The 23,313-nt window shown below is 36.0% G+C and overlaps 1 protein-coding gene across 3 annotated transcripts in view; it reads right to left on the reverse strand.

Annotated features, from left to right (window-relative positions):
* The window catches only part of LOC107703845 (type II inositol 3,4-bisphosphate 4-phosphatase-like), a 121,011-nt gene that overhangs the window by 72,921 nt on the left and 24,777 nt on the right, over positions 1 to 23,313 (reverse strand). For all 3 annotated transcript variants that reach the window (XM_016506612.1, XM_016506611.1, XM_016506613.1), the window contains exons 3-5: positions 9,970 to 10,078; positions 7,833 to 7,902; positions 4,144 to 4,291 (exon numbers count right to left, since the gene is read on the reverse strand). In XM_016506612.1, coding sequence (XP_016362098.1) covers positions 4,144 to 4,291; positions 7,833 to 7,902; positions 9,970 to 10,032 — 281 coding nt within the window. In that variant the 5' untranslated portion in view covers positions 10,033 to 10,078. The remainder of the gene's footprint in view (positions 1 to 4,143; positions 4,292 to 7,832; positions 7,903 to 9,969; positions 10,079 to 23,313) is intronic.

Raw genomic sequence — 23,313 nt, forward strand, 5'->3', positions numbered from 1 at the left:
TTTTACAAAGCTCATCGGTCTGAAAAGCGAGGTGTGCTCTGATTGGCCAGCTATCCAGTGTGTTGTGATTGGCCGAATACCTCGAGCGTGTGACGGAAATGTTATGCCCTTAACATACTGTGTTTCCGTGTGTCCCGGCGCGATGAGACAAAAACATTAAAACCCATTATAAACGAGGCTTTTGTTGCATCCAGTGGGGACATAATTACTGATTATAATGACTTATACTGTCTTTTTACGCACTGCGTTGCATCGCGCTGCGTAAACATAAAACCATGTCTGCATTTGTGATCAGAGAAATGACAAACTACAAGCGCTACTCTACACTGCTCAAAACTCACGTTTGAATCATCAGTGGCAAATCCTTTAAATATGAAAAACGTACTTACAGTCTGTGAGTCAGAACAGCCGGCATTGTAGTCTACTCTACTAGGATCAGGAAACAGTCCTCCATAAAATGTGCTGCACACATTTGAATATTTAGGTTGAACTGTTCTGAAACAGTGTTGTAAATACAACTTAACCAATAATTACTAGTCGTGTCTTCTTTTGGAAGACCAAACAAAGTATTTTCGCTTTCGCAATGAAACACACAGCGTCTTCACAACATGGCGGCGGGGGCAGGCAGCACCAATAAAGTTACGCCTTCTTTCTTTAACACTCCAAAGAGAAAGGAAAACTTGAAATCGCATCATATAACTTTTATAATCGCATGTAATTTCAAGTTAAACAGATACTTAGAGAAGAAAAAAAGCATAGGTCAAGACCTCAAAATATGCATCAGGAACTAAGTGGGTTAAAGTAAAGTAAAGTAAAGTAAAATAAAATAAAAAATAAAATCACAAATAAAATAAAATAGACTAGTGACGCCACCCGACAAGGAAAGTCAATTCAGAGGTGAAGAGTTTGTTTTTGATTAGCTATGAAGACACATGAAAATTCGGAATTTTTTTTTAACGAGTTGCAATGATGAATCGTGCAAAATAAATAAGAGCAGGAATGTGCTTTATGCAAGAAAATATGTTCAATTTAGATGTCATGTTGACTTCTGAAGGACACACGCAGTGAACAACACTGTGAATTTCCAATGACATCAGTCCGATGAAAGCGCAAATGAACACTATACGGAAACACAAATGTAGACAAAAGCCCTCATTCACAATAAGCAAACACTAGTGTTTGACAACTGCTGAAGATGATGTGAGTTTTGCCGGTGTGCGAATGCGAGTCACATCAGTAACAGTGATGCTTAGCAAACAGCACTAATGACAAAGCATCAGCATCGTATTGCATTCGATTCCTTCGTTTTCTAAACACGTTGAGACATGACATCTTTTTTCTTTGAATCGTATGCAATTGTGGTTAAACCAAAAGCAGCTGAAATGTGTTTAAAGGTGAACATGGCACCCGGGCCGATAATTAGATGTCTAGGGATAGAAATGGCTGCTTGAGTTACCTGTCTGTAGCGGGGAGAGCAGGTGTTGAGGCCAAACAGCCTCGCTGAATAATGCACACATGATGATAATTGCTTAGCAGGTTCTGATCTATGGGAGCTCCAGTCTGGGAATGTGTGTCTCGCCGAGTTAATGATCTCAGATTCTTCAATGGCCAAACACACACACACACAGCCTGGACCGGCGTACAATGATTTGTTGTAGATGAAAACATGCCTATGGTAATACCTGTCGACTCTGGGGAAGCTGCCGCTGATAATGGTGCATGCTGAGAAGTGTTTTGCATGTACATAAAAACAGAAACTCTGGGGAAAGAGCGAGAGCTGGAAACAAAGAGCAAATTAAGCAGTGAGATTGTTTAGCATGATGCTCTGCGGTGAGAAACCGGTTTACAGTTGTCAAAGTCTTAGTCTAGCCTTTAGTGCTAGGATTGGGCAAAAACCTGAATTACAGAACTGACTCCATTCAGTTTACAAGTGTGATATTTGAACTGAATTGGCCACAGATGTTGACAGTAAGTGGAATTGATTAAATTGCTATTCAAAGAAATTCCACATTGTCTCACAGATGTTTTGGTAAAAAATTTGGACTAACAATATAAATACTTTTTCTGATTAGACTTTTCACTTAAAAAAGGCATAACCATTTTTTCACATTTTGCCTTACAGCACTATAAAAAATATAAAATATTTTTCTCAGTTTAAAAATATCAAAATATTACATTATATCATTAAAAATATGAATACAATAATATATACAATATAATATACTTTAAAATATATAATGCATGTTAAATATATTTAATAATTATTAGAACAATAGTACATTAAAATGCACACATTAATATAGTTACATCAATACAAAAATATAAAAGGTACATTTATTAATATAAAAAATATAATACTTTGCAGACTAATAAAATTAATAAATTAGAAAAATAGAAAATGAAAATACACATGCACTCACACAACCACATTCATACATATTATAAAAAAAGGTAAATGTGTAAACATAAAACAACAAAATAAATTTCTTGTAATCAAAATTTGTTTAATAATAAGGTATAGTGTTGATGATCATTGTGTATATATTAAATTTAGAATTCTGCATCCTATTTGCTAACTTTCAGTCATGAAATGGAAAATAAATTCCGAGTGCACATGCTTCAACACACTGAGCTGGTCATGTCACATCCAACCATCAGAAACCCCAAAACATCTCCTGTTGCATCATCTGCAAACATGTCCACATTCTTCTTCCACAGATTTTCACTGAGCTGTGTGATCACTCCTTCATCTGACTGAATTGCATAGGAACTGAGCAGTGTGTGTTCTTAACAAACATCTATTGTGTCGGAGTGTAATGTTGACTGCTGTGCTTTAGAAAGCTTTCTACTGAAGGTTTCCCACGTCGCGCCCTTGTTCTCTTCACCTTGCATTTCCACGCGGCTCCATTCTCTTTTAGATTTTCCCTTTAAACGCTCAGGTTACAACTCTCCCACAATGAGATGGAGGGAACAGAGAAAGCAAAGGTAAAATGAAAGAAAAGCAGGAGAGAGGGAGAGGTGGTTGAGTTTCTGAGAGAGAGGACAGGCACTCTCCTTTGAAGTGTTAAACATCCTTGAATAATTTAGTGCAGGCTAAGTATAGCTCTAAAACAGCCATTTCCATCTCAGAAATAAACCCTCGCTCCACAAGCGCGCGACATCTCGCTCATACTGCCTTCTGTGTCGCATTCGTTCTTCCAAACAATTCCAGCTTCGCTCAACCTACACTTGAACCCGTTTTCTAGGAGCGGGAATCGCCAGGGATCTTACCACACAATGCAGTCACGATACCTCAGCCGCTGTTTGCAGTAGGACATTCGCATGATATTCACAGCAGATTTTATATCACAAGACAATTGACTCTCATACAGACAGTTTCCATTGGACCAGCGTCTAGATCTGGATTGGTTTCATTACAACCACAAATTAAAGGAATAATTTAAAACTTAATCAAAATCCTGTCATCGTTTTTTTCCTCATTATGAAACTCTGGAGAATTAAAGAAAAAAAAAATCGGTAACACTTAATTTTAAGGACCAATTCTCACTATTAACTAGCATGGATATTACAGGCATATCAGCTGTTTATTAGTACTTATAAAGCACATATTAATAAATTATTCTGCATTACCATATTTTAGATCCCTTAATCCTATCCTATACCTAAACTTAACAACTTCCTTACTAACTTATAACTAAGCATATAACAAGTTGCAACGTGTGGTAAATGCTAAAAAATGCTACAAAAAATGTCACTATTAAAATGCAAAAATTAGTATTCCTGTAGTTTACCTGGTCGCAAAGTCATAGGTTTGATTGTCACTGAGCACACAAACACAAATGCTTTGGTTAAAAGCGTCTGCCACATGAAAAAAAAAAAAAAAAAATAGTTTTGATTATATTGATTTCGCAGTTTAACACTGTATTGACTGGCTGTCATCTTTCCAGTGAAGGCAGCTCTTCACACCAGATACTGCATTAAACATCCAGAGCAGAAGTTTATATAGTAGGCACATTGACTCTGATATTACACCCAAGACTCATCACTGTGGGCGTAAAACTTTTTTGTGCCGCTTTAACAATCTTGTCTGCTTCACTGCTTCCTCCTGTCCTGTTTGCTCTGCCGGGTCTGAACGGGTCTTACCTGCAGGTGTCCTCCTGAATGTAGAGGGCGATGAGCTGCTTCGGGATGCTGAAGGACAGCGTACACTCCGCCATCTGTTCCCGAACCAACATCCATTTACTGTCCACCGTCTGAAACCTGTACACCTTACACACCGCGTTCTTAAACACTGATGGAGAGAGAGAGAGAGAGAGAGAGAGAGAGAGAGAAACAGAGAGAGAGACATTAAGCAAGAGATACAGCAACTTCTATATGTCTTTACATTTGATCATTTAGGCAAAGTACTGTGAATAACAACACCGTAATTTCAGCCTGTTCCTTCCACAAAGCTATTGTATAACTTGAGTAGACATGGAAATATAGCACACGAGTTATGCGGAGCATTTTATGGTGTTTTTTTGTTGTCTGACAGATGTTTATACTATATCCTACACTATTAAAACTGCTTTAAGAGCTGCTAACCAAGAGAGACGGAGGGGAAAGCGTTTCTGGATAGCCGTGAATGAGAGCGCAGAATGTGTTTAATGCTCTTATCAGAAGTGAGGCTGTGGCAGGAGAAGTTATTTCCTCATGAAATCTTGCTCCTCATCAAGGCTTCACTCTACAGGCGAGTCAACGGAGCAGGACCTGTGTGGAAATCTGCAAGCCTCACCCGAGCGTTTACTTTTCCTCATGATAGAGTTGCCTAAATAGTGGACGTTTTCACCATTTCTGGTCTTTGTGGTTGCAGCCTGAGATTCTTATTAAATACACCGAAAAAAAGACCTACCACAACTCCATAAGAGCTTAAACAAAGGGCTTTTTTTTGTTAAACATAATGAGGGTACATATAAAATGGAGAAGTCTGACTAACATAAATATAACAGCTGAAACCAGCAAGAATATTAAACTATCTAACATAAAATGAACCCTTCATGAAAAGAAGCTAGATTTAAATAAGTCTGTTTTGTTGCCCCTGTATCACTGCAAAAATTATTTTCTTAATTAGTATTTTAGTTTTGTTTTCTAGTATAAATGTCTAAACATTCTTGAATCAAGATGCATTTACTTGACAAGTAAAATGACTTAAGATATTCTTAGTCTTGTTTTTTGAAAAAAATTATCCAAATTTTGTAAGCTTTTGCTTAAAACAAGCAAAAATAGCTGCCAATGGGGTAAGAAAAATAATCTTAATTCAAAGGCTAAACAAGATTATTTTTCTTGCCCCATTGGCAGATATTTTTGCTTGTTTTAAGCAAAAATTAACAAAATTAGGATTTTTTTTTTTTTTGTAGAAAAAAAAGACTTAATATCTTAAGTCATTTTACTTGTACAGTAAATGCATCCTGATTCAAGAATTTGTAGATATTTATACTAGAAAACAAGACAAAAATACGAAGGAAGAAAATAATTTTTTGCAGTGTAACAAAACACAGGGTGTCACAATTTTATGTATATGTAATCATGTAGCAACAGGGTTGCATGCTAAATGTGGCACTTCTATACATTTTGGTCATTAAAAAAGGTTATTTTAATGTTATTAAGATATATTTTAAATGTAGTCAGATGTACAGCCATTGTGCAATTGTTATTCTTTTGAATAATGCAACTTAAGCTACTATATATATATATATATATATATACAGTATATATATATCTTACATTAATATATTTAATTTGATTGCATTATTATATATAATATCATAATATATAAAATCAGATTTAGATTAAAATATTTTCCTTTCTACAAAAAAAATAATAAATAAAAATAATAATTCATGACCACCAAAACACTGCATCGTGTCCTTAATGGAAGCAGGAAGTACAGACATGTAGTTGGCTGAGGATGTCGAGTGAAGACAGAGACAGATGGATGCGTGACCTCCAGAGGAGGAGAAGCGGACTCAAACTCCCTCATCCAGTGCAGAGTTCTTCACAGAAGAGGATTAACCTCTGACTCCGCCCTCCCGTCTGCCCTCTAATCCAACGGCCAATCGGATCGCAGCGTCTCTGCCTGCTCAAGCTCTTAGGGAAATGACTGTGCGTTGAGTTCGTGTAGAAGCACAGGGGTTGGGGGTGACGAGGACACATTTCATTAGCCACTCTTACCGAAGCAGCAGAGACTAACACATTTTGACGGTGTGATTAAAACAACAGCCATCAACAACGCCACAATGACATTCAATACGGTTACAGACACGTCAACAAATAAACACAGCGAAACATTAGATTCGAAGATAACACCCAACACCCTGGACTTCTAGAGAGATTCGTCTGCCGTTCCTGACTTCCCCTCCATCCATCACATCACAGCAGCTCATAAATAAAGAAATGACCTTCTACAGAGTTTGTTTCTCAGGGAACTTTTCTCATCCTGAGACTTCGGGTCTATTCACTCACTAATAATGTGCCAAAACTATCCGACACATCCCAACTCTCTTTTCCTCCTTGTGCAAATTTACACGGACTCAACTGAAATGGCACAAAACTATTGCATTCCCCCAATACTGTTTATTGCTACGTTACCTGAGGTAATTAAGGTAATGAGCTGCACTTCACACCGCTGCTGGCTGTTATTTATCCACAGCAATCACACCGTTCACTGGGACGGCAATCAAACGCTGCCAAATCCACTTCATAATCTCAACAATACGGATGGGAATCATACGGAATTCTATTCTGCTTCTGATTCTACTTAATGATTCCATTAGCTACTGATTATTTCATTGCTCGCCCACATAATTGGACCGAAAATACACCAAACAAACATGCTAAATTAAAACAACACTATTTTTGATTACATATTCAGTCTTAAGGACCATTTATTCCAACAAAACTTTGCTAGAATAGGAAATTGGGGCTGAAAAACAAAAGCTCATTTAAAAAAAAAGGTGCTTTAGAAAATGTTGTTTGTCCACCACAGGAGGTCATAGTAAGTATAATGAGATGTTTTATTTTCTATTCATTTCATAATGTCGTAAAATCACGTGAATGTGGGTGTTATTTTCTAGGAAAAAACACAGAACGTAATTTGTGGTTCTTTGATGAACAGAAAAGATCAAAAGAACAGCATTTATTTCAAATAGAAATCTTTTGTGACACTATAAATATCTTTACTCTCATTTTTGATCAATTTAGAGTTCAAATGATGTCACTTCTTGGGTGTCATAACCAACTGTAACCAGATTGTGTTAGAAAACGCTTCCTAGACAGTAATGAGCTTAAACAGCAAGCAAAAGGAGATGTTTGCTCAGGCCTTCTGCTTTCCAGAGAAAACGTATCAAGCATCATCTCTAGAGTTTCAGCAGAGATCACAAACTGCTCAAATTCATCAAGACACAAAAGTCTGTGAACAAAAGTCAAAGAACTCAATATGAACTCATCAGATTATCCGAAGCCTGAATGATCTGAGCTGCTATGCACTTTCCTTTATAGCTCTACAGTTGGATTTTATTTCAGCAACTGCCTCGTTTTGTATTTCCTCTAAAGAATTTAAAAGAAACATCTGAGACAATGTTGATCCATACATGAGTTTGAAGAACCACCCCTGAGCAATCAAATGTTCCTATAGGAAATTACATCACATGTATCATTGAATTCTGTATGGCTGCAGAGCATGAGAGGTTTGGCTGGTTAGCATGACCTAGTTAACCGCTGATGGAAGATGGTTGCAAAGAAACTTTACTGCATATGAGCAAAAAACTCAAAATATAAAAGATTTTTTAACTCACCAGCATTCATTATTGGTCCGTTATCTTTGTCACTAATCCTTCCATGTGACGACTCGTACACCAGCGTGCACTGTGGGAAGAAAACAAGATTGTGCATTTGAGACTCAAGCTCATTTGTCCCGATTATTAGACATCGGAATAATGACTACTACTCTAAATACAGCCGACGACATCAGAGAGTTTAAAACATAACATCGTCCCGTGACTCTCTCTCTCCATCTCACGAGCCGAACACAGTGACAAGCTGTCACCTGCACCACTGCTCAGATAATAGAGGACTTCTCCAAGTATCCCCCAGCGCCAATGTAAGCAATCCAGGAGAGGAGAGACCCTCACAGCAGCTCAAGACAAACACGACCCTCCATCAACATCAGCCGCAGCGCTTACGGACTAATCACTTGAAATGCATCGCCCGCATCAGGGTTTAGTGCGATGACGGATGAGTCTTCACGTCTCATTAGGTCTCATGACCTTGGATGGGTCTGTAAGAGTTTCCAGTCAGTTCTTGGCACACAGCTCAAGAGGGAGAAAAAAAAACCCAAAACAAGAGAAGAGTTGCAATCAGGCCTTGTTCTTGTTCTGTGGCAGATGCCCCTCAAACATACATCAGGCCTGACCCACATTCCCTCATGAAGAAAATCACTTCTGAAGCCCACAGATCAAATAAAACCACAACGCCTCTGAGCCAATAATCAGACACACAAAAACACACACTATCTATTACCCATCCATCCATCTATTTATCTATCACCCATCCATCCATCCATCCATCCATCCATCCATCTATTTTTGAAAGAAAAGTGTTCTTCCACTGTAGTTCATAAAAACAAATGCAATTATGAAATATAATTATGTACATTATTAATAAAAATCAAATAAATGTAAAAATAAAAATGCAATCCTAAAAATAAATATACAAGCCTATGAACAAACAAACAAATAAAAACTTTTTTTTATTAAAAAAAAAAACTTTTTAATATTTCTCAAAATACCCCACATGAAAAATGGTTAATGACTTTATGGGTATTTCAAACTGAAAAATTAAACATATTATTATGATAGCTTGGCAAACTCAACAATCTGTCCGTAAGGTCTATATACTTTTCAAACTTCAACTTTTAGACAAGGTTTTGCCAATCCAACATTCAAAGTTCGTCTAGACAAACTTTCCTTTTCAAGTTACAAACAATTTATTTCTCTGTTGATGGGCGTGTCAGTGCAAGTTATTGAGTTTAGGGGACATGAAGGGTGTTATGCTGTCTGTCAGAATAATAATGCTCAATTTTCCCTGACACACAGGACAAAAGCAGATGAGGACACACATTTGGCTCATTTCCACATGCCCATCACATATGTCTACATATACTGGATAAAATATTCCACAATATTCCATAAACATGCACACACACACACACACACACACACACCTTCAGGCAACTGTGCAATTGAATTTCTGGCCACGCACAATATTCACTCCACTTTCCCTCTTTGACTGAAGACACGTCCTGAGAGGTGATTTTCTATTACCAGCCCTTACAAATTGCATGCATATGCACAAAAAAGACAACTTTACAAGCCACTCTTAATTTACAGTAGCTCAACAGCAGTCAAGCGACTTGAAAACGACTTGAAAACGTAGTTAGCTACACAACAAGCTACTAACACACTTCATTGAAGCATTGCATTTAACTAAATATTTTACTTAAAAAACAACTAAATTAAACCACTAATCATTTATTTAATCTGTGAATCATTCATTTACATGAACTGTTCGACCACAATAAAATAGGATGAAAAATACAGTGATTTGTCTTGAAAGCAGCTGAACTGTGTTGTTAATAACAAAAATACAATATTACCTAAAAAATAAAATGCCTATATATTTCAACTTAAAAAATGTCATTCATAAAATGAAAGGTAACTTATTAAACATAAACTATGTACATAATAATCATAAAATTCTACAAAATTGATTTAATAAATGTAGAAATAAATAAATTAATTAAATAAATAAATAAACAAGTTGGGCAAACTAAACTGTCTGCCTATAAAGCCTATATACTCTTCCAAGGCTACACTAGGCAGTCGAACTAGTAGTGTTATTGAGTCAGTAGCTAGTTGTAGTTTTTTAGCTTACCTTCTGGTGCATGTCGGCGGTAATGTGGTCCACCTCACCATCCTCGATCTCACCCATCTTCATCCGGTTCACCACCACTGTGCCCACGGTAGCTGAATCATCTGCTGTCCTGAAACACATCAACACAACGACACATGAGTCTCCATACATGTGTGACAACGTCGTCATGAAAGAGAGCATTTAAATTACACCCATCATCTTTCATTACGTTTGGTCATTTCCAATGTTGGGGAGCAACTAGTTACATGTAACAGTGTTGCGTAATTTAATTACAAAATAAATGTAATCTGTTACAGTTACTGTGACAAAATGTGTAATTAAATTACAGTTACTTCTGAAAAGAATATATTTTCTGTAAAAAGCTAAGATATGTTGAACAATATTAATTTGTTGTTTTGTCTGTTTTTGATATGCACAATGCCTCCTTCCACTTAAAGGGGCCGTTCACATGTCGCGCCTAAAAATGCGCTTGCAGTAGCTCTGCTACTAAATTTATTTAAAAATGGCTATCGAAGCTGATTGGTTGGTTCTTATCACATGACCCGCGGTGCGCTTGCGGCATTCTGAAGAGTTGAAATGTTTTTATCTCGATGTGGCACGGACACGCCTGGAAAAAAATGAGCGCGTCGCGCCACGAAAAAATGAGCGCTTCCATTATGAGCGCACCTGCCGCACGTCTACATTTGAAATAACGAACTTGAGCGCACAAAAGACGCGATATGTGAACGGCCCTAAAGGCTGTTTAGTAAAGCGATGCTATTCTGATGCTTTTCATTGGTTCTCTTGTTTGAATTAGCATTTGATTTTGATTGGTTTTCTCTTGTTTGAAAGCTTTAGGCCACAACCTGTCTTAGGCCCGATCGGACAGAACACATTTTTTGCAGTGAGAGGCACATTTTTTAAATGGTTTTCTATTGGCAGTGACTGTTTTGCACGCTGTTTATGCGCCTCGGGCACCTTGCATTTGTGTAGGAGCACTCTGAGCGCCTAGAATAGTGCCGACGCATTATTTTTTTTTCCATTGTCCAATCGAATGAATGGAGACCGTTATGGTGGCGTGGGTTTACAGTTGCTTGAAACGTCCGGAGACTGCAATGATGGAGGAGAAACTTGTGGTGGCTGTTGTTGCAGGTTACCCGGAGCTGAATTCACGAACTACCACAAACTACCGAATTCACGAACTACCACAATGTTAAAGTTTCTGCTAATATGACAGTTTACTTAGCAAACCAAAGATTCTAGAGCGCTCACGCTATAATCCTTGATTAGACTGACAGGACAGCTGATTCAGTGGTTGCCTAGCAACATAAAAAATGCAGCACACTGCTCTTTTCTGGAAGTTTACAGTTGCTTGGAACCGTTCGGAACCAATGGAATGTCCAAAGACTGCAATAATGGAGGAGAAACTTGTGGTGGCTGTCGCGGGTCACCTGGAGCTGTATTTGTTTTTAAGTTTCTGCTAATATGACAGTTTACGTAACAGCAAACCAAAGATTTTAGAGCGCTCGCGCTGTAATCCTTGATTAGACTGACAAGACAGCTGATTCGGTGGTTGCCTAGCAACATTAAAAAAAAGCAGCGCACTGCTCTTTTCTAAATGAAAAAAAGTCAACCAAAAAAGGCAGTGCGGTGTGCCTCGCATTTTCAAACTTGAAAAACGCATTCTGTCTGATCGGGGCCTTAGAGTTAATTAACTGATTAACAATTGAAAACATTCGTTAGAAATTTAGAAAAGCAGCCTAATCAAAAATGTTATCAAATGTAATCCGTTACATTACTTTAATAAAGTAATTGAAATAGTTATACTACTTATTACATTTTAAATAGGGTAACTTGTAATCTGTAACCGATTATATTTCCAAAGTAACCTTCCCAACACTGTTCATTTCGTCCAATCATATTCATTGTATATTGAATTATATATTGAATATTGAATTTCCAGCCTGATTTGCACCAAGTGCGTCAGAATCTCAGATTCAAAAATCTCCTTTAAAAGTGACACTGCAGCCTCGCTAAGGTAACTAAAACCCATATTAGATATCCTGTAGACATTAGCATTGATTAAGCAAGATTACGCGGTTTCTCAGTAGTAACCGGCTGCAGGTTTGGCAGGATCGGATAGGGCCCCATTTGTGGCTGTTCGCGTGCCAGCAGACTTGGAGCGAGTCTGATATCTGAGGTTATGATTGACATCAAATTAACTTTGAAGCTCGATTGAATCAAGGAGGAGAGAAAAAGACATCCAGTCAGCCTTTAGAGGCACATTGGCAAATTACCCATCCATGAACATGACCTAGACAAATCTAATTGGCCCTGGGTCTCTTTATGACAACAGTAAATCAGAGAGTGTTGTTATGAGAAGAGCTAGGGCTTTATGCTAATAGATCTGAATGAGACGCCATTAGCAACCCATTTCACTTCTGTAATGTGACACTTTTCTGAGTGAAACAGGATATTTCATGATTGAAAGAAACACAGGGACTTTTTATCCATCGGGGATTAATTAGAGAGCGACAAGTAGTCATTACATAGCAAAAATGGTGCTCGATGGTTGGAGGGGGTTAATAAAGTAAGAGGCATTCATGATGTTAGTCGAAAATTAAAGTCATTTCAGAGGCAGTGGAAGTTATTATGATGTGGTACTATTTTTTTATATATATTTTTAACTTAAAGTCAGTGTCACTACATACCCTGTCATGCAAGAAGAACTTTGTGGAGTTTATGAACTTACATACACCACAAACGCAAAAGATGTTTGTACCTGCCACACCACTGTGCATTTAAAACAAGCAATATATATATATATATATATATATATATATATACATACACACTACTATTCAAGTTTGCAGTCAATAATATATATTTTAAGAAATTAGTACTTTTTTCAGCAAAGATGCATTAAATTGATCAAAAGTGACAGTAAAGGCATTTATAGTGTTACAAAAGATTTATATTTCAAATAAATGTTGTTCTTTTAAACTTTGTTTTCATCAAAGAATCCTGAAAAAATATATATCACAGGTTCCACAAAAATAATAAGCACAACATTTTTCAACATTCATAATAATCAGAAATGTTTCTTGAGCATCAAAATCAGCATATTAGACTGATTTCTGAAGGATCATGTGACACTGAAGATTGGAGTAATGATGCTGAAAATTCAGCTTAGCATAATAGGAATACATTACAATTAAAAAAAATATTCAAATGGAAATGTTATTTTAGATTGTAATAAAACTGTAAATTTTTACTTATAATTCACTGTATTTTTTATAAAATAAATGCAACCTTGGTGAGTATTCAACACTTTTTCAAAAACATTTTCAAAATCATATACAGACCCAAACTTCTGAATGGTGGTGGTGTATATAAATATAGGGGAGGGGAGTTTTCAGTGACTCTTTCTGCAAGTTATGCTGGTGGGTGACAACATAAGTGAATCACTGATTCATCCAATTCATTGAAAAAATGTGGATTCAGGTTTGGCACGAATGTGGAAATATGTGACTGTCTTTACAAGCGAGTCATTTAATCAATCATTCAAAAACAAATTTATGTTGCATGGAAGAGCATAAGATAAAAATTGTGCTATTGTAAATCATAAAAATAGAAAAAGACAAAGTCAAAATAATGACATAAAAGGTCTACATTATGAGATTCCAGGACATAATTATGAGATAAAAAGTCAAAATTATAAAATGCTAAGTCAATTATGAGGTAAAAAGTCCAAATGAAGAAAGTCAATTATGGGATAAAAAGACAAAATTATGAGATACTAAGTCAATTAGGAGATAAAAAGTCGAAGTACGAGATACTACGTCAATTTTGAGGTAAAAAGTCAAAAGTATGACAGTAAATTATGGACTAAAAAGTCAAAATTATGAGATACTAAGTCGATTACGAGATAAAAAGTCAAAATTAAGACATTCGTTTATGGGATAAAAAAAAATCCAAATTATGAGATACAAAGTATAATGAGATAAAAAGGCAAAATTATGACAGTCAATTATGGGATAAAAAGGTCAAAATTAAGAGATACTACATCAATTATGAAATAAGAATACAAAGATTATGACACAAGTCATAATTATGAGTTAAAACATCAAAATCGTCATCATGACTTTTCATCTCTTGATTTCAACGTTTCTTCAATCTTGATTTTTAATGTCATAATTTTGACTATTTCTGACATAATTTCATATTATGTCATAATTCTGAATTATCAAAGAATGATTTTGTGTTTGAAAAACAGACAACATATCTGGCAATCTCATGTCTAAAATGCAAGTTAGTCAATATTAACTTTATTTATTGAACTCTTGTATAAAATTAATAACACAATCATGATGCCTCCTTGTTACTTATTAACTTCTGGGAAATGGCTCCAGCCATTGTTGCACATTTTAATGTGCCATTTTAATTTTAGTAACTGAGTCTTGGCATCTTTTGAGCTAACTACGTATACACATGTATCAGGTACCAAAGTCCTGCAAAGTGTAAAAAAGGGCAAAGGAAAGAGCAGCAGTGGTGAGAATCATACATTTTCTCACATACAGCATCAAAAGACTTGATGATTTATGATGCCTTTAAACTCACAGCTGACTCTCACACTATTTCCCATTGTGACTAACAGCAAGTCAATTATGAGAGGCAGAATTAATATTTCTCTTTCAAAGCTACATGTCTTTATTTTGAGGTAGAGGGCATTTCAAGGACGCAGTGCTTTCCACACAGACAGGACCTGATAGTCAAGATACTGTATTGGTGCCTCTCACAAAAGGACTGAGATACAGTGGGTACGGAAAGTATTCAGACCCCCTTCAATTTTTCACTCTTTGTTATATTGCAGCCATTTGCTAAAATCATTTAAGTTAATTTTTTTTCCTCATTAATGTACACACAGCACCCCATATTGACAGAAAAACACAGAATTGTTGACATTTTTGCCGATTTATTAAAAAAGAAAAACTGAAATATCACATGGTCCTAAGTATTCAGACCCTTTGCTGTGACACTCATATATTTAACTCAGGTGCTGTCCATTTCTTGTGAAATATTGAAGGGGGTCTGAATACTTTCCGTACCCACTGTAGGTTGAATTTGTACATGATATTCAAGAGGGAGAGACGTGAAAAGCTAAACGAAGAGCGACATTGAAAAGAAGCACTTCAGTGGAATGGATGAAACCAACCTTACTCTTCACCAGCCGACACACTGGGTTCTGTGTCAACCAAATAATCTATAATACCTGAAGAGAGCGATCCGTTAGCATTGCCATTCAGTTCAGTTTCTCGGCTGAAGTGCAATCTGCCATCTTTGCTTAAGAGCACTGAGATTCACAGTTTAGATTTCCTTGACTGCTGTCAAGGAAGAAAAATAAAATAAATTTAAAATAATAAAATTACTACATTTTAAAATAAATTATAAAACTAACTAAAAAATCAAATGAAATGAAATACAAAACAAAATTTTAAAATACAATAAAAAACTATGAAACTAACTTAAAATAAAAAACTTAAATAAAAATAAAATAAATATAATTGTCACGAATTCGGTCTGTGGCCTTCTGTCCGATTGCCACCAGAGGTCGCCTTCTGATTATATTGACTCTCACACTACACAGACTTCCACATGACACCATGGACTACATTTCCCATACTCCATTTCACTGATTACGTTTACACCTGCAGCCAATTACACCTACTATAAGAATAAGTCTCAAACAACCATTCACGGCAGAGTATTGTAAGCGCATATCGCTACCCTTGCTGATGGCTACTTTACGGAGCCTGCTCTAGTTTTCATAGTCTACTCATTGTCATAGTCTTGCCTTGCCTGCTTTAACGTGTTCTGATTCTTGCCTGAGTATTTTGGATTACCCTTTCGTCTTGTCTTTTGGATTATGTTTGCATCTTGCCTGGACTATTGCTCGTGTTCCTCAGATTACCCCTCTTGTCCAGGCCTCTGGATTACATTCGCCATCGATTGACCCACGCCTGTTTAACGGATTACTCTTGTGTCTCGCCTGTGCCATATCTGTTTGCTGGTGTTCGACCCTGCCTGTTTCTGACCATGTCTTGTAATAAAGCTTTGCAAATGGATCCGCACGTCTCATGTCTCGTTCGCCCCGTAACAATAATACAAAACTAAAAAGTACATAATTAAATTAAAAATAAAATACAAACAAATTGAAAAATAAAATTAAACACAAAATTAAAGTCAAAACTAAATAAAATAAAATAAAATGTATAAACATGTATGAGCTGCTGGCTCATAGGTTAAAATAAAAACAAAAGGATCAAAATAAAATTATATATAATAAAATGTATATAATAAAATAAAATAAAATGTATAAACATGTATGAGCAGCTAGCTCATGGGTCAAAATAAAAACAAAAGGTCCAAAAGAGAATTTTATCATAAAAAAGCCCTAAATATAAATGAACAGTACATTAAACAATTCTGACATTCATTTACGGCCATGGCTGAAAAAGTAAAGTAAAGTAAAATAAAGTAAATACTGTTGTAAACGTGTTACAAAAACTGTCATACATTCTTGATTCTTGGTATTATTCCTCAACTCATTAGGAATCAGAAACTGCTTTTCCCCTTCGCAAGTTCAATCAAAAAACAATGTTGCGAACCTGTTAATATAAATACACTGAAACGATCTGACTCAAAAGAACGATTCATTCATGAATCAGACATTGCCAGTCGACTCCTCTTATGGATGATCAGTCAAAAAGGACCAGCGGTGAAGCTGTAACACAGTCTCAGTCTTGTTCTGCCTTTATTTCTCCCAAGTTCTCCCATACGTCTCACCACACCTGCAAGAAATCCTCCGATTTTTGACCTACATAAAAAGTCCGTGCTAAAAACAGCTCGCTGGTTTTATGATAGTCTGTATGAGTAATGCTGGCACGATTCTGGAGAGCAAATGAGTGAGAGCTACTCTGGATCCTTGTAAATGAATGAGCCGTTTCTTCCCTGTGTTTTTCCCATGACTCAGCAGTAAATGCATTCGGGTGGCAGTCTCAATCAGTCCGTCAACACACTGAGCTTCTGAACAGAAAGTGGCAGAAATCGACCGAGCAGATGCTTGTTTTGGAGCATTTCCAGTCTTTCTAAACAGACACTATGCAACAGCTACTCATGAATACGAACAACCAGTCCACTTGCTATTTTTACAGTGGAACATATAAAATGAATTGAATTCATTCAAAAACCATGCTGCAGGCTGTGGTGAGAGGACGCTGGCCAGCCGGGGGTTTATCTGTCCGCTCGATATTACTCTGTATGAAAGCGGGCGCCTGATGGATGCCGCTGAGCGCTGTGAAAGGTCATTCGTCAGTTGATTTCCAAGGGCTGTTAAAATCTCAACCTCAAACGAGGTCATGTTATGAAGCTCATGTCCAAAGACTCAGTGCTATAACCGTGTATTATAGACCCTATATGTTTCATTCTAGAAAGGTGGTGATCTTTTAAAAAAGGGTAATTGAGAAATAGGTCAGTCCGTGTATGTGGGATCATTATTAGGGCGAACGCGAAACCTGTCAAGAACACGTCTGGGTCAGATTTAACTCTAAAATCACAAGAAAGGTTGAGAAATACTATTATACATAAAGAAAGTGTAGTCAATTTTTTAAGAACTAAAAATGTAACATTAAAACTAAAAATTCTAGAAATAATTCAAGAAGTAAACATTTAAATTAAACATTTAAAAATTAACATGACCGGTATGATAATGAAAGAAAATAAATAAAAATAAATAAATAAATGACAAAACCTTTCAGGGTCATATTTAACCCTAAAATCAAAAGAAAGAAATGAGGAATTATATTTTGCATTTTTAGTCTATTTTTATATTAAGTAATTTTTTTTTATTTTAGTCTATTTTTATATTTAGATATTTTGAATTATGATATTATTAACATGATAAATTAAAATTCCCTAACACACACACACACATGCATATATATATTAAAATAGACTTTTCTTCATAAAAATAAATAAATAAATATTTCTTTTTGTGTTAGATTTTGAGGTGAAATGTGACATGTTTTCCTGAGATTCGCACACTGCATGCTAAAAGGACATGTATAAACTAGTGAATTCAGGTAAACATTTCGAGATTAAACTCCCCCAGCTATTCAGTGCGTTCTGTTTGAGGATCTTGTGTGGCACAGCTTTTACTGAGGCTTATGAATCGAGGCTCTGTGTTTGGTGCAGTCTTTCATTTCCATAAAGCTTCATTATGTACACCATGCATTTGGTTGCGAGTCAATTTGCGAAGGCATTTGTGAGGCAAGCTCCAATCAATGACAATCTAATGAGAGCGCCAGTCACTAGTGCAGAAATCAGGAAGCCAGTCATTGACCTCATCACAGTCCAGCGCAGTAATTGTGCTCTGTTATCAACTAGATTCGCACGTTTCCTGTACCTGGTAATTCGTTATGAGATAATACGTTGCGAAGCGAGCTGTGAATTGGCTCATGAAGAGGCCCAGATTTGCCCACAGACAAATCTGTGGAATTTAAAGAATGAGTTTAAACACGGTAAAATGTGTTAAACCAAATAAAGAGTACTTCAGTCTTATCGGCAGCTGAAAGCATGATCAAATTAGCAGATATATTTAATAAAACAGTCAAAAGGTCAGGCATTTCTAGAACTTTGTGCAAGAGGGAGAAAAACCTTTTAAGCAGGCTCAGATTGATTTTGCTCATGAGGGCTGAAATTCATGCGTTTGAGTTGTGCAACTTTCAGAAATCTCTGTCTATAGCTGATGAACACCAACAAAATAATGAAAATTATAATCAGTTTGACCAATATTTTTACTCATATTCTTATTCTGCCTGAGCAGCTGGTCATTTAATAGATAAATGCTAAAATCTGATTGTCCAAAACCAAAATTAAACCTGAAAATACTTGTTGCAATTCTATTATTAAATATTTAAAAACGAATGATTGGTATGATAAAGAAAATAAATAAAAAATACTGCACTACTATAAATATCAGTTGATAATATTAAAGGCAGAGTGAGTGATTTTTAAAAAACACTTTAGAAAACTGATTCGGGCCGAATCGCAAAACAAACTTGTAGCCAACCAGCAATAAGGGGCGTGTCTACTCGTGATGTGGAGGAGAGCGCGTTCAGTGCATGGGACGGACATTAGCCGAGCCAGCGACAGAAAGATAGAGATGGCGGATAAAAAACAAAAGAGGAAAACGTCTGCGGAACGATAAGGCAAGAAGTAGGACCCGTGTAAATATCGGATCAGCTTTCCAGCGCTGGAGAGAACTCAAGGAGCGGAGGCCTGCGATCGGACGCCGAGGTTGCTTTGTTTCTTCTCAATAGGTGAGTAACACCGTGTCTACAACAGCTAAAGTCTGCCTACACTGGACGCGATCAAATGACCGTTGAAAACCATTTGAAATTTGTGTCAGCACGTCATAAACAGAACCCGGCAGCAGTTTTCTGTCTGGGATTTGTTGCGCCGCACCGCTCACGTCCGATGTAGACACGGTGTAACATTGGTTTTGCTTTGTTTCACAGAACTAATCGTTGCCTGGGTTGCGTACGTATATGTGGGGCGGAGCTATCAGAATAGAGGCAAGACCCTTTTGGGGTAGGGGCGTGTTTGTTTTGGTGATTTCAAATATCAACATTGGCTACCAGAAATCACTTACTCTGCCTTTAATACAACTCATATAATTGGTGTGATATCTTAAATAAATAACACTATAAACTAAAAAAAATATTAGTTTAAAACCTTTAAAATAATAGTAATATAATTAGTTTGATACCTTAAAAATAAAAATATAAATTTTAATAATATAATAATAATTTGAATTATAAAATAAAATACAAAAATGGCAATATACTGTAAACAGCATCAGCTGATAACCTAAAATAATAATATTAATATAATTGGTGTTATATAGTAGAATGAATGAATGAATTAACAAATAAATAAATTAATAATAAAGTACATAAAGTAAAATATAAAAACAAAAAAACTATAAATATTTCAGTTGATAACCTTAAAATAATAATATTATTATAATTAGTGTAATGTCTTAAAAAAACGAATAAATAATATTTTTTAATAAAAAACAACACATTAAAATGGTCATATAAAAACATCACCTTAAAATAATATTAATATAATTAGTGTGATATCTTAAAAAAAACTAATAAATAATATTATAAAATGACATTAAAAAAGAATATAAAGAACATCAGTCGATAACCTTAAAATAATCATATGAATGTAATTGGTGTTATATGGTCAAATAAAGAAATGATAATATAAAAATATATAAAAGTAATAAACAAAATATTAAAAATATTTGTCAATAACCATAAAACAACCTGAAGGATTTTAATACATAAAGTGTTTGTTAGTAAGCCACGTGTAAATAGGAACGCTGTCAAAATGCTAGCAAATCAAATCAGGCAATTTGCTGGCTTTAGGAATTATATCATTTCTGGAAACATTTTGCCGCTATATGTGAGCAATGTGATCAGATCAGTCACTCAAGCACAAGCAACATTAAGACATTTAACACATTTCAGTGGCGGTGTGTCAATAATAACAAACCAAACAGCCTATTGGTAGTCGCCACATCACACGGCTGCTCTTTTGCATAATTCATAAGCATTGCTGACGAACAGTGACTCATCACAGCAGCTCCCCGTGAGAAAAGACGCCTCGCACGTTTCTCTTCACAGTTTGTCAACGCTGCAGAAAATGTGTTTTTACAAGTCACTTGTTCTATCAGCTCAGCAAGTTCACAGTAGACTCGGTAAAGAGCAGCAGCAGTCACACTCCACTCCACAACATCTCTATCCTCCAGCGTTTTACTCTCCACAAACATCTAAAAAAGACCATCAAAATCTCTCCCACACCGTCCGAGACCACCAGCACCCTCAGATCTTGAGAATGCAAATAACAAGCTCACCTTCACAGCTGAAGGTCCTGGCCCGTGCTCGTGAATGTGAAAGTGTCTCAGGCCAGTCAAAATGTCAAGCGAACGATAGCTTCCTGCAGGGGAAAGTGAGCAAAAGTACCACAGACTAAAAATACCCTGTTCTGCGGGGCTGGACGGAAATAGCTTAAAGGTAAGGGCTAAGTCTCAAAAATAAGACTCGAGACGCTCCAGTTGGGGACACGGCATCTTTTGGAAACTCTAAAAGCCTTTAGTGTCTGTGAAGAGCCCAAGTACTTATAGTTTACACCCCACACATGCATAATGAAGCATTCAAAACATGCTGTGTTATGAAAAGTGCAAGACTCCTGCAAAAGAACAGTTTGTCAGTCATTATGGGATTTATGTAAGCAATCCTAAACATAATGGGGATCGATCATCTTTGGGTCAATGTTAAACATCATTTCCAGCAAAATATAGCAATAGCTGGACTGTTTTTGAACAATACTGAGGTACTATTGTTCAAAAAATGGTTATGTTTCAAATTTCAGAATCTTTCTTTCATTGTAATTTCTATTAATATGATAATGATTACAACGTTTAGCCGAAACTGTTTGTCATGATAATTTTATATAAGAAATTGTCCACACATGTTTTATTTTATATCAAATAAATAAACGAAATAAATAAAATGTAAAAAATAAAATCTAAAAGACTGAATCTCATGATGCCCAATCGACCATCCATTTTTTTTCCCAAAATAAAAAATAAGAAATTATATTTTGCATATGTTAAGCCTTTTAGGACAATAATCTAAGACAATTAAGATGCTATTTATTTGACATTACTTTCATGATAATTAATTATATTTTCTTCCCAAATTCTCATCAGTGGCATTTTAGTATCATTGAGATTCTATTATAGTTTTTATTAATATTTTGAAATAGTTTTTATTTTTATATTTTCTGTTTTTTTTTTCATTTCACATACATTTTTTTTGTCATTTTGTCATTTTTAATAGTCTTCATATTTTAGATATGTCAATATAGTTTTTATTATTTTTAATTTCAGTAGTTTATTTTAATCTCAGTTTTAGTTTTAGTTAACTATAATAACCCTGATTCTCATAACTATAATAGTACAACACCAGTGAAACACCATGATGTACTGTATAAACACTTTCCAATTTCAATAATATATATTTATTATTTTTATTCATGTATTTATTTATTGTATTACAGTAATGAGGATAAAAAATCTTGATGTTCCTAAAAAAGAAAATAATAATAATAATAATAATAATAAATGCAACAAATCCTGATGCTCCTAATAATAATAATAATAATAATAACAATAATAATAATAATATAAATATAAATAAAATGTAATATATCATAAGATATTTATTACTTTTAATTATTGGGTAAAATGTGACTCGACTTCTTGAGAATTTTTATGAGATTCGTCCTTTTACTAGTAAATGTAAAGTACTTCAGCCTGTCGTGAGTCAGTCATAAGTCCAGTCAAACAGAAAACACTGACACCTGAGCTGAGACTGTCATCTGTGTGTGTGTGTGTGTGTGTGCGCTGTGGGGCAGGAAGGATTTGAGCAGGATGTTGATGCGAGTCATTGATATTGACAGTCTGGGCTGTTAGCATTCCTCCCGCTCACTCCTGAAAGTCACCAGGATTAGATTCATCAGAGCTGATGCAATCCCAGCACCACAGCAGGGATGTCCTCTGACAACTGCTGCTAATCCATACACACACACACACACACACCACAACATCAGCACGGCACTGAAACTAGAACACATGGATGGCACAAACAACACGGGGGTCATGATCGTCTTACAAATAAAGATTCAGTTAAAACCAAAAAACCTTTCTTCACAGCCTGATGCCAAAGCAGAAACCTTTTAAGTTCCACAAAAAACTTTCTATTCTCTAGTTCTTTAGAAAACCATCACAAGAGTGTGTGTGTGTGTGATGAGTGTGTGACTGTGTGTGTGTGATGAGTGTGAGTGTGTGTGTGTGTGTGCTGCGCTGTGGGGCGGGAGTAGGATGTTGATGTGAGTCAGTGATATTGACAGTCTGGGCTGTTAGCATTCCTCCCGCTTGCTCCTGAAAGTCACCAGGATTAGATTGATCAGAGCTGATGCAATCCCAGCAGCGCAGCAGGGATGTCCTCCGACAACCGCCACTAATCCATCCGCACGCATGCAGGCCACTCTCATTACAATACACAACATCAGTGCCTTACTAAAGCAAGAACGCATGGGCATTTACACTGCACAAACAACAACGGGTGTCTTAATCGTCTTAGCTTCGGTTAAAGCCAAAAAACTTTCTTTACAGCAGTGTTTCCCACTCACTGTGCCGCGGCAGTTTGTGCCATTGGAAAATTATCA

Source organism: Sinocyclocheilus anshuiensis, unplaced genomic scaffold (genome assembly GCF_001515605.1).
Source record: "Sinocyclocheilus anshuiensis isolate Anshui unplaced genomic scaffold, SAMN03320099.WGS_v1.1 scaffold274, whole genome shotgun sequence".
NCBI classification, from domain to species: Eukaryota; Metazoa; Chordata; class Actinopteri; order Cypriniformes; family Cyprinidae; genus Sinocyclocheilus; species Sinocyclocheilus anshuiensis.